The sequence below is a fragment of the Aspergillus costaricaensis genome (assembly GCF_003184835.1).
Source record: "Aspergillus costaricaensis CBS 115574 unplaced genomic scaffold BO79scaffold_2, whole genome shotgun sequence".
Classification (NCBI taxonomy): domain Eukaryota; kingdom Fungi; phylum Ascomycota; class Eurotiomycetes; order Eurotiales; family Aspergillaceae; genus Aspergillus; species Aspergillus costaricensis.
This window is the reverse complement of record NW_020291802.1, coordinates 1098278-1112062: the sequence shown is the minus strand read 5'-3', so window position 1 is coordinate 1112062 and position 13785 is coordinate 1098278. Positions and strand designations below refer to the sequence as shown.

At 51.4% G+C, this 13785-nt stretch overlaps 5 protein-coding genes across 5 annotated transcripts; 3 read left to right on the top strand and 2 right to left on the bottom strand.

The window, feature by feature from the left end:
- Positions 1-370: 370 nt before the first annotated feature.
- On the bottom strand, positions 371-1919 carry BO79DRAFT_250317 (MFS transporter; the record flags this gene model as incomplete). The annotated part of the gene is made up of 3 exons (XM_025685807.1): positions 371-1136; positions 1211-1395; positions 1464-1919. 3 exons carry the CDS (start codon positions 1917-1919, stop codon positions 371-373), a joined length of 1407 nt encoding a protein of 468 aa, XP_025544532.1.
- Positions 1920-2746: 827 nt separating this feature from the next.
- On the top strand, positions 2747-3882 carry BO79DRAFT_135565 (NmrA-like family protein; the record flags this gene model as incomplete). The annotated part of the gene is made up of 4 exons (XM_025678055.1): positions 2747-2878; positions 2928-3160; positions 3235-3572; positions 3632-3882. 4 exons carry the CDS (start codon positions 2747-2749, stop codon positions 3880-3882), a joined length of 954 nt encoding a protein of 317 aa, XP_025544531.1.
- A 616-nt stretch (positions 3883-4498) lies between these two features.
- BO79DRAFT_267921 (uncharacterized protein) lies at positions 4499-7262 on the top strand. Its single transcript, XM_025687077.1, has 2 exons — positions 4499-5932; positions 6011-7262. Exons 1-2 carry the CDS (start codon positions 4632-4634, stop codon positions 7119-7121), a joined length of 2412 nt encoding a protein of 803 aa, XP_025544530.1. The 5' UTR covers positions 4499-4631; the 3' UTR covers positions 7122-7262.
- Positions 7263-8193: 931 nt separating this feature from the next.
- On the bottom strand, positions 8194-11401 carry BO79DRAFT_213292 (formin-mediated actin nucleation enhancer; the record flags this gene model as incomplete). Its single annotated transcript, XM_025683203.1, has 2 exons — positions 8194-11193; positions 11339-11401. The coding sequence occupies 2 exons, from the start codon at positions 11399-11401 to the stop codon at positions 8194-8196; spliced, it is 3063 nt and encodes a 1020-aa protein (XP_025544529.1).
- A 196-nt stretch (positions 11402-11597) lies between these two features.
- BO79DRAFT_26269 (uncharacterized protein) lies at positions 11598-12028 on the top strand. Its single transcript, XM_025686609.1, has one exon. The coding sequence runs from the start codon at positions 11702-11704 to the stop codon at positions 11969-11971; it is 270 nt and encodes an 89-aa protein (XP_025544528.1). The 5' UTR covers positions 11598-11701; the 3' UTR covers positions 11972-12028.
- Positions 12029-13785: the final 1757 nt, after the last annotated feature.

Sequence of the window (13785 nt, the reverse complement as noted above, 5' to 3'; positions counted from 1 at the left end):
CGTAGGGCACATTCCACGCCGCGTCATGTCGCAGATTATGCTTTTATTCATTGCAGATCATGTAACTATGCTTGATTCATTGGACTAGGCAAGGCCGTTGGAAGGGGGGTGAGAAGTTAGTACTGAGTTTAGATAGCACCGCACAATTCTAGCCCTACATTTAAGTTCAGGAACCGCTAAAGCCTGGAATTTTAATGACATGAATGCATTTGAATAAAACAATATCAAAGAATCCATTAAAAGATGAGATCAACTTACATGATGATTAATCAACAACAACAACCGCCCCCTGCAGATAATGTAGTACACAATACCCACTCCCCGAATCAAGGGGCGATGAATAACTACGTATGTATCATCATCATGATCATCACACCTCATCCGCAAAACTACTTTTCCTCCTCAACCTCCCCCCAAACCACCACAACACCCACGGAATAGGACACCCAATAACCACCGCTACAAATCCCAAAAGGCTATTCCCCAATCCATATCCCAGCACGCGATACATAACGGGGCTAAACAGCGGGAACCCAAACCCCGTCAATCCCCGCAGGATATAAACTCCACCGTTCGCACTCGCCCCATACACACTATACGCTTCGAGGAGGTACGCGCTCGTACACTGGAAAATGACCGTAGCGCTCATGAGCGGCAGAGCAATACCGATATCTGGAACGATCCAGTGGGTTCTGTACTGTGCGGACCAGCCGTAGATGAAGAAGCCGATGGGGACGAGCAGACTCGCGGGGATCATGAGTGGGAGGCGGAATTCGGGCTTGCCGGTGCCGTGGTTGGAGGTTTTGAGACGCAGGTAGATCTTGTCTGAGACTAGGGCGCAGGTTTGTGCGCCTAGGAGGTAGCCGATGCACGGGGCGAGGTAGTGCAGGGAGCCGGTGCTGGCGGGCAGGTGGTATTGGGTTTTCCATAGGGTGGGTAAGGTCGAGAGGATGAGGTAGACGAGGTCGTAGATGTAGCCGTAGTAGAGGGGGAGGGCTTGGACAATGGGTTGGGTGAGGAGGAGGCGGAGGGAGCGGACGAGGGTGCGGTGGTAGAGGGTTGTTAGGGTTTGGATTTGGAGGTGGAAGGTGTGGTGGTGTTTGTGGCTTGCTCGAATTGGGTGGGGAGTGTGAGGTCTTTGTAGGCTGGAGTGAGTTGGAGAGCTTGTTTCTTGCGGCGGAGGAGGACTGGGGCGTAGGTCTCGCGTGACAGACATAGTGAGGTTAGGATTATGACACCGGCGAATATTGAGGTCGCGTGGAAGGCCCATCGCCAGGTTGAGTAGTCTGCTATGGGGCCGAGGCAGGAGCCAAGGACGGGACCCATGTTAAGAAGAGCGAGACTTAGCCCGCGCTGTTCTTTGGGGAAGATATCACCGGTGGTGCTGACGCCGGTCTAGATATGCTTTTGTTAGCGAAAGCGATGGGGGGTGTGGCTTGATGGAGGGAGATTTGGGAAAGTACAGCTAATGAAGCACTGGCGCCTAGTCCGCTCAACAGGCGGAATACTAAGAGCTGGGTTATGCTTTTTGAGAAACCCGCGGCCAGATTGAAAGCGAGGAAGAAGACATTTCCTGACTGCTGGATGGGAACGCGGCCGAGCAGTTCGCTAAGAGGTGCTAGCACCAATGGGCCCAGACAGTAAGTGAGCAGGAACAGGGATACTGTCAGAGAGCCCTTGACATCTGAAATAACATGGAATTCGGCCTCGATGGCATCAAGAGCTGGTGCAATGATAGTTGATGTTAGGGGCATGAGGAAGATGGGCAGAGTCACCGTCAGGAGGATGGTATATTTCCGATAGCTGGGCCATTGATGCGGATGCTCATGGGGATCGAAGTCCACGATGACAACTGGAATTGTGGCTGAGGGCTCATGGTTCTCTTCGCTGATGGCCTGGCTAATTTTTTCATCGGCCATCTTGGGGATTGGGGCTGATGGAATGCTTCTAGTGAGACCATGTCTACCTTTGAATAGCTCTTATAGTCAACGCAGAGGCACATTCCGTCACCCGCTGCGTAAGTGTAAGGAGGGACATTCTTTACAATGGTCACCAATCCACCTCCGCGGGGTGTATCTGAGTGAGGAAGATATCCATGGAATTCAAGGGATGCGGAAGCATATGCGAGTAATGATGGTCCTTTTTGCCGAGTTGACAGTTGACTCCCTAGGTTGCTCCTTCCAGATAGAAGCTATCTTTTTCATGCACCTTGGGTAGTATCATAGTGTGATTGACCAAATGATACTATTCTTCTTTTCTTTCATCCATTTCACTATGACATCAACATTAATGAAGATTGTCGTATGTCAAATCTAGCTAGAGACAGTCTTAAGCTATGCTATGAAATATCGTGTTCTTTTGTCATATAAGAAAGAGTACAAATCTTATGATCATGTCATTGGTTAGGAAATATCATCCTTCAATCCTTCGATCCTTCAAGTGGCCGGATGGCGGAAATGGTGACCGGATCACGGAGGAGGGCTGGTCCGCTCGGAAGTATGTTTAGTCTCATCATCCTTCCAGGATGCAACTCGATCCGACCATCCTCAACACTTCAGGAAATCATTGTGCTAACAAGACGCTAGAAAGCAGGGCTCGAATTTGTAACGATTGGGGTATGCCAAGGCCATTCCCCAAGTGGTTAAATAGCACTTGCTTCTCGACATGATATAGTATAGTTCTAACATCGACTGTCAATATACTTACTTCGTTTCTTTCACATATCGAGAACTGATACTTTACGACTATGACTATTACCACTGCCACTGCTACCACGGTTGCCGTCGCCGGTGGAACTCAAGGTCTTGGCCTAACCATTGCAGAAGCATTGGCCGTCCATGGCAAGCACAATGTTGTCATATTCAGTCGAAAGGTGAGTGTAACATGTCCAATTGAACCAGACGAATCGCCTTGCTAACACTACGAAGAGTACTCCCGGTCTAGACGTGAAGCTACCAGCTCGTTTGGTCGTTGTTGATTATGACAACGTCCAAAGTCTGACAGAGGCTCTCGAAGAAAACAAAGTCAGCGACGTGATCTGTACCATCAACGCATATGGAAGCTCTCTACCAGAAAGGAACCTCATTCGCGCGTCGGAGAACTCCTTTACGACAAAGCGATTTATCCCCAGCATTTTTGCCGGGTTCGCATATCCCACCAAGTTAGTAGCGATAGTCCCCCAAGTACTCGGGCGGTTGGAGAAAAGCCTATCACGTATTGACCCTTGTGCTTTAGGTATCCCGAGGTCGCCAAATCCAAAACAGAGGCGCTAGAGGAACTGGCGAAGACATCTCTAATGCACACTGCTGTCTACAACGGCATGTTCATGGATTTCTACGGGTCTCCTCTTCTCAAATCCAACGTCGGTTCTTTTCCGATGTTTGTTGATATTGCCAACAACAAGGCAGCCAAGCCCGGATCCGGAGACCAAGCCGTCGTGCTCACCCGGGTTCTGGACATTGCGAGATTTGTTGTCCGCATCTTAGATCTTGCGGTCTGGCCCAAGGAAAGCTATATCATTGGTGACAGGGTTATACTTCATGACTTTGTTAATATGGCCGAAGAGGCGAGGGGTACGTGCATCTTTCTGTATGAGGTATCTACTGTAACTTATCTAATGGGGCTATTCCAGGTGCCAAGTTTCAAATCACCCATGACTCCAAGGAAGAGTTAGAAGCAGGTCAGGTCACGGACTTACCTTGCTACGAGGCCACCTTTGCTGTAGTGGGCAAGAAAATGACCAAGCAACTATTTGCTCAGACTGGGTTATGGATTATCGGAAACGAGCTTGACCTCAGACCTGTCAGCACTCTCAATGAGACTTTCCCGGATATCAAGACTATGACCTTGCGGGAATTCCTCGAGCTTTCATGGAAGGTTTAGATTGATGATGGGGTAATTCGGCTGCGACATCAGAAGGGTGAGGGAGAAGTTACGAGACAAGGTAATCTAGTAGCAAGGAAGTTATCATTGGCTGATTGGTTAGCGCCTCTCGCACGAGGGGTCTGTGAGGGCACAGAAAGATCAAGTGGTATGATTGGAAGAGCCGTTGAGACTATATATAAAAATATACTAAAGATAGCGAATGCTTACTACATGTGATAGGCTATAACCGCATAGCCGGGATTAATATCCTGAACTCTGACTTCCTTCCCCTATGTCTCGTGACATGATACGACGAACAAAGCGTTTATAGCGTAACATGCAGGGGTTTGCTAATTTGTAGGGTTACAACACTAGCCTCACGAGCACCCTTAGTTTGCGGGTCTGTCGGAACGAAGCGGTGCTGTGAGAGGCCATAGCGAGACAGACTAAGATGAAAACAAGCCTCACGGCCGAGTTTGCCGACCTTTATCCACTCGGAACCATCCAACCACACTCGCCTAAACGCTAGGGTTTTGGGGCACCATGAGCTTGGCTTCTTTGGTCTTAGATTGCATTTATAGCTCAGTTCACGAGCGTTCATGGTCTGTCAGCCTTGCAGGTAGACCCTCCGTGAGACCCAATAGCTGATTTTGCTGCGGCCACCAGGAGATGAAGTCCTGAGTGGGAAATTGGATATAAATGACCCCTGAGCAAGCCCGTCTTTGCGAACATGCCAGAACTTTACTCACTTCGCCTGCGGGCTATACATGATGGCTACCATGAACAGCCCCCCTCAAGTGGCTGTGAATGCCCAAAGGAACTCAAATGAGCCAAGTCCGATACTGGAGCCTCTGCGGTATCGGACGAGGAAGTCACTGTATCTTCTTTCTTTCTATGTTGCTATTCTACTCGCTCCCTGGATCATGACCTGTGCCATGATGGTGCGTCCTCTAGACGCCGCCTCCTATACTCGCCAGGGCCTTGGTCAGTCGGCAGCCGTGGTTCTGGATATTCTCGTCAGCTTTGAATTTATCCTCGTGCTTGAAAAGCTACAAGCCGTCCTCGCCATTCCCATCGTCTCCGGGTTCCTTGCCCAGGCGGCCGTTGTCTACACGCAGCGACGTTCGCCTAATCAGAAGCTGTCCCTCCGACAACTTGTTGCTCTAGCGGATCGCCCCTGGGCCAACGTGAGGTCATGGTTTCGCAGTCTACCACTGGATGGCCATGGATCCCCATTTACCATTTTTGGAGGGCTGTTCGTTCTGCTCGTAGCAGTCACCCCTGCTATTCAGTCCATCTTGATCAAATATGAGGATATTACCATCGCCACATGCTGGGAGATGCCAGTCTGGACATGCGACCCATCGAACATCGCCACAATAGTGGGCCTTGACCCGGAACCTGCCGCTCTAGAGTCCATGCCCCAAAGTCTTGCTGTCCAGCAGGTAGCCAAGAAAACGCAGCTGGTAGGCGAGCTCGACGTGCAACCTTACCTATGGCCGGAGCAATGGACAACAATCGACGACGCTGAGGCTATCGAGAGAGGAACATTCTTCTGGTATGACGAATCTTTCCGTTCGGACCGGTATTTCGTATCTGCGCTGCAAAATGGGACCAATACCGGTGTTCTGCGCCAACATGCCATCCGTTTGAACTCAACGTCCGCCTGCGAAGCGGTGCATTCATCCGACTTCCCGCAGACGTGCTCGGGTGACCGTCCTTTCGTGACTAACCTGACTGCCCCTGATACACTCGATATTCGAATCTGCGCGCCCGGCACGTTCGGTCAAACGCCTTGGACTCGGAGTCGGGACCGCCAGGATATCTCAGAGGAGCTGTGGATTGATGTCGTTAAGCAAATCACGGATTTCTCAGCCTCAGTCGAACAATCCAACTTTACTTTGAAATGTACTACAAACACCACTCGGGGGTACTTCGAAATCAGCAACTACAAGAATGGCAACAATCCGGGACCTCTTCTCGAGAAATGGCCCAGTCAGGAGGTCCTGAAGCAGGATTTCAATGACTATCTGGGAGTAGACGATGGTTATGCCATTCCATCAGTTGTGTAAGATACCCCCTTCAAACACCCTCCCAAATTAATCACTGGAGGAATAGACTACTAACCGACAATACTACATACCAGTGACAACGACACAACAACCCTTAGCCCCTCCAACCTACCCGATCCCTTCAACTACGAAGACCTCTACGCAGCCGGCCCACTAATGACCAGTGCGTTGGCTCTATTCGGCAACCAAAGCTTCCTCAACGCCGCCAGTTACGCCATCACCACCAACACCACCAGATCCGCACTATTCTCCATCTGCCAATTCAACGCCTTACCATTCACCCGTCTCTCCCTCACCAGCTTCAGCACCGCCGGAGACACCTGCGAGGATCTCCTATGGGATATAGACCGCTCCAGCGACGACTACTGGTACCAATATCTCATGAACACAATCTACATCTGGGTTGCCTCGTTCAACGATACACAATCAGCCGCTACAGCACTAGATATGGCGACTTACTTCGCCAATGAAGCCGTGCTAACCAGCACAGCAACACAAGGCTGGTCGTATAACTCGCGAAGCATCTACTTTGATAGTGGAACGGTGCTGGTCAAGCCTAAGTGGAGCTTAGCCGGGGTGATAGTCATATCGGTTCTTATTGGCTTGCAGATACTGGGTCTCTGTCTGATTGTGGTCTACTGCCACTCCGTCCCGACCTGGACGGATAGTCTTGATGCTTTTGCGATGCTTCGCATGGGTGCGGAAGTGCAGCGTGAGAAGCATGTGCGCTTTGCGGGCATTAGGGATACGGACAAGCGGGATTTGGAGGACCTTGGTCGATTTGATGGGCTTGTGGGCGTTGTACTTGATGGTAGTGGGATGGTGCAGGGAGGAGGAGGAGGAGATGGAGAGTATAGTAGTATCAAGGATAGCTCGCCGTTGGTTCGGAGGGCAGAGGGGGGTCCGAGTACTTCCTCGGGGATTGAGTTGGCTGAGCTCCCGCCATATTCTTCTACGGTGTCTGTCGATGCTCATAACGATGCAGGAAGTGAGGAGAGAGATGAGAGGGCAAGGAAGGAAGGGCTAGAGCCACCGTTTCGTCTTGCGGTCGGTGCTCCGGGCTTGATTACGAAGAGTATGGCCCCGAAGAGGAAGGCACGGGGGCAGAGGAAGACACGGGGACAGAGGAATCCAAGGGGACGAGAGAATCCAAATCTAGTGATCACGGGTCAAACGCAGGTGTGATGAAAATGCTGCGTTTGCTAGGGTACTGCTGATTTTCATTATATAATGTAGTGAACCACCGAGTTCACGGTAATTAGTATCAGCTTCAACTATTCACCCATATAACACACAGAACATACTGTCTCATGAAATAAAATGGAATGGCGCAGGTGATAACCAGCTCTTACTACCATCACGATAGCGTATGGCGATGAGGAAGTTAAGTTCCTACTTATGTTTAGTATCTCAAATCTATATAGATATGGTGGGGGTGTTCTCAGTGATGAATGGGATACTAAGAGGGGAAGTGTCACTGTGTTTGTTGTAGCCGTTGGAGGTTATTGATTGTTCAGGATATGGAGATCACTCATCCAGTAGTACTAAGCTTTTTGGTCTACGGGTTAGCGAAGGTGGTAGTTTGATGGGAAAGCAAGTGCTGTGTGTATAATAACTTAATGGCAATGTTGCCTGGGGTTGAAGATATAAATGTTAAGTTGGTTCTTATTGCTGGGAAACACTGCAACAACAATCATAATACTAAGGCTACTTATTTGTCGTGAATCTACAGCTTCGGGTCTATTCGGGGGGGGGGGGGGAAGAAGGCGAGAATAATCGTTGGTCTAAAGCTCGTCCTAGGACATGGTGTAGGAATGCGACGCTCTTGAAGCTTGGTACATTAAAATTTCTAAGATTATATTAATGCAAAAAAATGGAACGCTTCTATCAATCAACCTCGTCTGAAACAGCAGCAAAGCAGGATAGACCAAGATAACCTGACCCTCCTGTATATCATCAATAGTCATAACAGGCCACAAGCTGGCAGGGTATCGTCGATATGCGAACAGGCAAGGCTGCAGCTCCAGTTCTTGCGATTGGAACTGAGCGAACGCGACAAGAAATATAGCAAACACAGGGAAACAGACAGTTCAAGGAAATAATTAACGAGGGTGGACGCAATGGTGATAATGACAAAGGAGAAAGGTCCAAAAGAGGGCAGCCCGACAACTCAGGCTAGATACAAGATGTAGATGATGGAGAGGACGAGTATCGCACTGAGAATGTTGGCCGCGGAACGGTCAACAGAGCCGTATCCCTATTGCTCATGGTCCGGCTTCTGCTCATGCGCAGTGGTTGCTTCTCTGTCAGTTTCCTCGTTCTCCTCAGCATCAAGGAACGTTTCCCTTTTCTCTTCTTCTGCTTCATCCAAGTCTTCCGGAACCGGAGACTTTCCTTTGACCATAGTTACCTCCTCTTCCTTTCCAGATTCCTCCTTCTCAGCATTTGCCTCTTCGGCCACGTCTGCATCAGGCTCCGCCTCTGCGGCCTCTGCGTCTTCGGCCGGCTCCTCAGCCTGCTCCGCTTGCGCTGCAGCGGCTTCTGCTTCTGCCTTTTCCATTTCGGCCGCCCTGGCCTGTTGTCTCTCCCAGACTTCCTTGCGAATGCGGTCATCTTTGGCCCGACGGAGTCTTTCGGCCTCCTCCACACCACCACTCTTCTTCAACTTGCCTTCCTCAACAAACGCTCCGAGCTCTTTCTGGAAAAGCCCGATACGGCGAGTCTCCAGCTCCTTCTGGCGTGCCTTCTCTGCCCGCTCAATCGCTTCCAAGCGAGATTCATGGTTCGGCTGCAAGGCGCGCACCTCACCCAAAACGCTGTCTTTGGCCTTCATGGGATCCACAGCCGGATCAATCACAACGTTCCGCGAGGTGTTGCGCAGCGTCGGACCACCCGTATTGTTCTGCATCGCCTGCTGCTTTGTGGCCTGCTCAACAAGTGCAAAAGTCTGAGCTGCCTTCTCCAGATCATCCTGGAGATCAGCTGCGAGGTCCTCTTGCATGGTAAGCTGGTCACGCTCCTCACAGACTTGCTGGAGCTCCTTCTCCCATATCTTTGTCCAGACGGGTTTCTCCCGCTTGAGGAAATCCTGCATCTTCTTGATCTCCTTAGTGACGGCGCTGATGTCCTTACTCACCGACTCCAGTTGCCTGGGGAGCGGTCGGACACCACGAGTCACGACATCCTTGCGGAGATCCTCAACCAAATCTTGGAGGTCGTCAACCCGCGCCACAAGACGTTCTGATTCTTCGGCGAGCTCCTTCTTCCCAGAATTCACACGCACGCGGCCTGCATCGCCTTCGAACGATGGTACGGTGACGTCAGCTGCGGCCGTCTTCAGTCCACCTGCTTTGGTACGGATCGCGCTCATTGAGCTTGCAATATCGGCGGTGAAGTTCGAGTACGTCTGACGTAGTACAGCAAGGTCACGTCTTAAACTCTGGAGCTCTGCGATTTGACTGTCGCTCCCCGCAATAGGACCCTTCCGAGCTTCACCAGTCTTGGCGGTAGCTGCGACAGGCACAGGAGGCGCAGCAGCAAGGCGAGCCATTTCTTTCGCAGCTTCCAGTTGACGGTCCGACACACGTTGCATCATGCTTTCTTGGCCCTCGAGAGCCCCTTTGACACCTTCGATCATGCGACGGACCCCACCGAATTCATCGTCAAAATGCTTCTTGACCTCATCCAGGATATCGACATTTAACACCAACACAGATCGGTCCTTGACATCAGCCAGATCCTCCAGCTCGTGCCGGACCCCTGATACCGGGTCCTGAATATAGATCTCCGGCAAATCAACCCCGTTATTGTGGGTGTTCCAAGCGAACTTCTCAATAAAAGCTAGCTGCAGTCTCCCGATAGTAAGGCCAGTATATCCTTCAGGGAGAACGTATTTCTTGATCTTGCTTCTGTATTGGAGGAATAGAGTGAGCTCCTTGCCCGGGGACTGCTGCTCAGGGGAGTATTGGACTGATTGAGGTGGAGTAGAAGCAGACACAGCTGGCTCCTGACGTTCAGATTTAGGCGTTCCTGGGCGGGCAGCCGCGGTAGGGGCAGCATCCTTGACGGGTTCAAATGCCTCCGCGAGGGACGGCTCTTCAGAAGGTCGTGGGAGGTCGGGCTGCCGTCCAATAGCCGGGTGATCTGCCGGTCCACTTCCAGGGCGTTCAACAGACTTGTCTTTGGCGGCAGTAGCGCTTTCCGCTGGAAGTTCTGCAGGTGATCCAACGCGAGATTTTGGGCGCTCTTCTTCGATACTGGGAACGCTCGCAGGCGCCTGTGAAGCGACCTTTGCGTCATGTAGTCGATTTGTCGATCGCTGTCGTCCATGGACTGACCCGCGTAGGCGCACAGCGTTCAGCGACTCACGAACATCACGCCCTCGATTCGGGATCGGGGAATTTTGGGTAGGGAGGACTGGAACACCGCTTGAAGAAGTTCCCAGATGCTTTTGTATCTGATAGGCCGAAAACCTTCGCGAGGCCCGACGTTCCAGCTCCCCGCTTCTCTGCAGAGCACCGAGAGCATCATCTTGTTTCGGGGCGGGCGGAGGAGGCGGTGTGGGATAAGGTGGCGCGTTTGTCGAAGTCACGGAGCCCTTGGGAGTTGCGCCAGATTCTGGTTGAGATCCTTGCGATAGAATGTTTTGTGCCTCGCGCCTCGACGCATCTCGTTCGGAATAGCTCGCTCCTCGCACATCAGCCGATGCCGCCGAAGACGCCCGGGCCATGGAAGGATCCTCCATAGAGCCATTACTGCCAAATCGCCGAGTCGATCGCTTCGGAGACGTTACCGTGGAGGCAGTGTCCTCATATGCTTGATTCAACGCCGCCTGTGCTGAAGTTGCACTACTAGCACTTGTATGCCGACCAGGCAATGGCCTACTTTCCTCTTTCTGTTGCCGTGCACGTAGTCGAGCCTGCTTTTTCTTGAGACCATGTAGAAGGTTGATGATGATGTCGCGAACTCGAGGGAGGTAGCGCTCGAGACTCTGTGGGGATGCATCTTGGCTAAGAGTATCTTCGAGGATCGTACGCAGGAGGTCGGGTACGGGGCCAAGATCTGAGGTGTCAACTCCGATGGCATTGAAGGCGCGACAAGCCAGGTTGAACTCATAGCCCAGCCGTACGTAGACGTCTGACACTTCATTCTCTGAGGCTTGTCGGCGGGACCACTGTGTCAGTGTCTCTAGCAGTTGTTTCGTGGCGACCAGCAGATGGGTGACGCTCTTTTCGATTTGGTTGATCTGTTTCTCGGGCTGTGGATCAGACGCACCACGAGGTCAGCCGGAGTATTTGTGGGACGGCTGGCTGGGGGGGGGGGGGGGGGGGGGGGGGGGGGGGGTGATTTGGAGGAAACCCAAGCAGTGGCTGCATGCCACCACGATGGAGGGGAGCACTTACTACCACGCTCTTTGAGGATTGAGACCTCGTCGAGCTCGACGAACTGCGTGGTGCGGAGGTCATAGCGGATTCCACACTGCTCCCTGAACCGGATGGGAAATGCTGGGCTGACGGACTTCGCTGGGAGCGGGAGGAAACGCTGGAGGCGGACTGCATATGTGCAAGGCGGGAATCCGGGACAATTATTCTTTTCGGTGGCAGTTGATAAGTTGTGACACGAGTATATTAGGAGCGACAAGAGGATGCAGTGTGCAAGGTCGCGAAAAGGGCTGGGGATTGAATATTGTCTCAGAGGTATGTGTAAGGGAGAAAGAGAGAGGGAGGGAGCAGTGACGGCGGGATGGATCGAAATAGCCACAAACGATGAGGAGAAACGAGGGAGATCAAACAGGAGAAAGAAGGAGGCGGCGTAGAAGAATACGCAACAAAGAAAGCAGGAAGGTAATAATGATAAGAAAAAAAGGTCCGCACGAGAAAGGTAGCGAGAGACAAGCGGGAATTATAGCCAAGGAACCAGCCTCTTCGAGGGGGGGGGTGGTGGTAGTAGTAGTTTTGGGTGGTGGTGATGCTGTTGGACTGGCACTAAAGCAGTCTAAGGGATCTGATAGAAGACCAATTTGGGCACAAGTTTAGTCTCCCGGCCAGCAGAGCAATGAAATGCCCAGCAGCGCAAGACTGACTGACTTGCGATTCAACGTCGCTGCCTTCCGAGACTTGTGTCAGCCTGAGGCATAGACAAGACAAACGCCCGCCAAGTCACATGTTGGCACCAGCCTCCGGGATTTTTGGTTTCGCCGGATCCACCTCAGCCGCGCCTCAGTTCAACACTAGTACTCTCTTACAAACAAAGTATCATCCTTCAAGTTCCCCTGTAAATCCACTAACAGAGAGAGAGAGAGAGAGAGATCTCGGGCTTAAACCCTCCAGCGGTGAATGCAAGTACGCATTTGAATAGTGCTTAATCGTCTCCCAACTGTTGATACACCTCAGACGAGAGTTTCTTCAGCCGGCTCAACCTTCTCATCCCTTGGTGTGGATACCTCCCCATGATGACACCGATCCCTTGGCCGTCCATGTCAGACTGCAGAACCAACTTGGGCTTAGAGTTTCAACGCCGGAGGGTCCCTTCCTATCAAACTTCCGGAAATCCTTTCCTGTGTGACACTGCGTAAGGTTCTGTACACAGTAGTCCTAACGAGGCCTCGCGCACTTTGGTCCATACTGTACTAGTGATGGCAATGCCTCTCGATTGATTGTCTTGTCTCAAGTTGGAACGAAAGGGATTCCTATGAAGTCTCCCTTGGCTATGGACAGAGCCACTCTTACGTAACGATGATTTCCGTTCATTGATCATGTCTGGTTCAACGCCAGCAACAATATGATACTTTGTAAGCAGGCCTGATCCATCGTTGTGCGCACAAGTCATGAGTCGCTGGACGCCTGGGCAGGCGCTCAATATAATGAACTAGCCTAATAATGCTTAGCATGGCCCGGTCAATTGCCCCGGCGCTTGCCTTAGTTCTTACTGTGTTCGCTTAGTCTCTTAGTAATGTGATATCTATAGCATCAAGTGGGTAGTGCGCTGAAGCGTCAATGAGATTGTCCATCAGGCAGGATCTTAGCGCAAGTCGGTTCGCTGATTTGCTTTGCCCAGTGTTCCCCAAACAAACCACCCAGCAAGCATGATGCAAGTATGGTTTTGGTCGATCATCAAGCTAGCCATCTATCTCCTTGGCCCCGAAGGTCTAATTTATGATCATGCTGACAGCTGCAGTAATCCAGCACAGATGTCTAGGTAGATAGAATTGGCACGGCGCTGCTTCTCGACTTTAAGGAAAGCGCGCCTGGAAAAGTATCTCTGGTGGAGGACTCTATAGATCGGATGCCTAGCCGGGTTAGTCGGGGGTGGAATGGTCTCTCCACCTCGCGAATGCCCAATTTTGGTGATTGCTAGGTGTGTTGGCAGGAGAGCCGCCCTTGCTCGAGCGAACCTGAGCTCCGTTGCACTTACCGATCGCACTCGGATAGCAGAAGTACCGAATGGACTATTCAGACGCGGTGACAGCAAAGACAAGGACCAAAAAGGTCTGAGGGAACATGGGCTGTGGAAGTGAGCTTCCATGCAGCAAGGGATCATTCCAGACCTAGGATCAGAGATACGGACGGAACTCATATGGATTCACCATGCAGCGCAATGGGTGGGCCTACTCCGAGTGGATTCTGACAGGCCGCAAGGGCAGGAGTCCATTGAAATTGGCAACCTCAACTGATGGAAGCAGAAGCAAGTGGAGTGAGGCGACATGGTGCGTCTCAGTAGTAGCGAGGTGGGAACACACACACCTACACGCACGCACGCACAACTTGCAATCCCATTCTTGATGGAGCAGAGAAAGATGATGGCCAATTAATGTAATCATTATTTTTTTTCTTCTTCTTCTTCTTCTTTA

What these genes read in the sequence shown, in the direction of transcription:
- BO79DRAFT_267921 (XM_025687077.1), top strand. Translation starts at nt 4,632, where the DNA reads ATGATGGCTACCATGAACAGCCCCCCTCAAGTGGCTGTGAATGCCCAA. An exon ending in TATGCCATTCCATCAGTTGT is followed by an intron (nt 5,933 to 6,010) that starts GTAAGATACCCC and finishes ACTACATACCAG; the next exon opens with TGACAACGACACAACAACCC.
- BO79DRAFT_26269 (XM_025686609.1), top strand. Translation starts at nt 11,702, where the DNA reads ATGAGGAGAAACGAGGGAGATCAAACAGGAGAAAGAAGGAGGCGGCGT.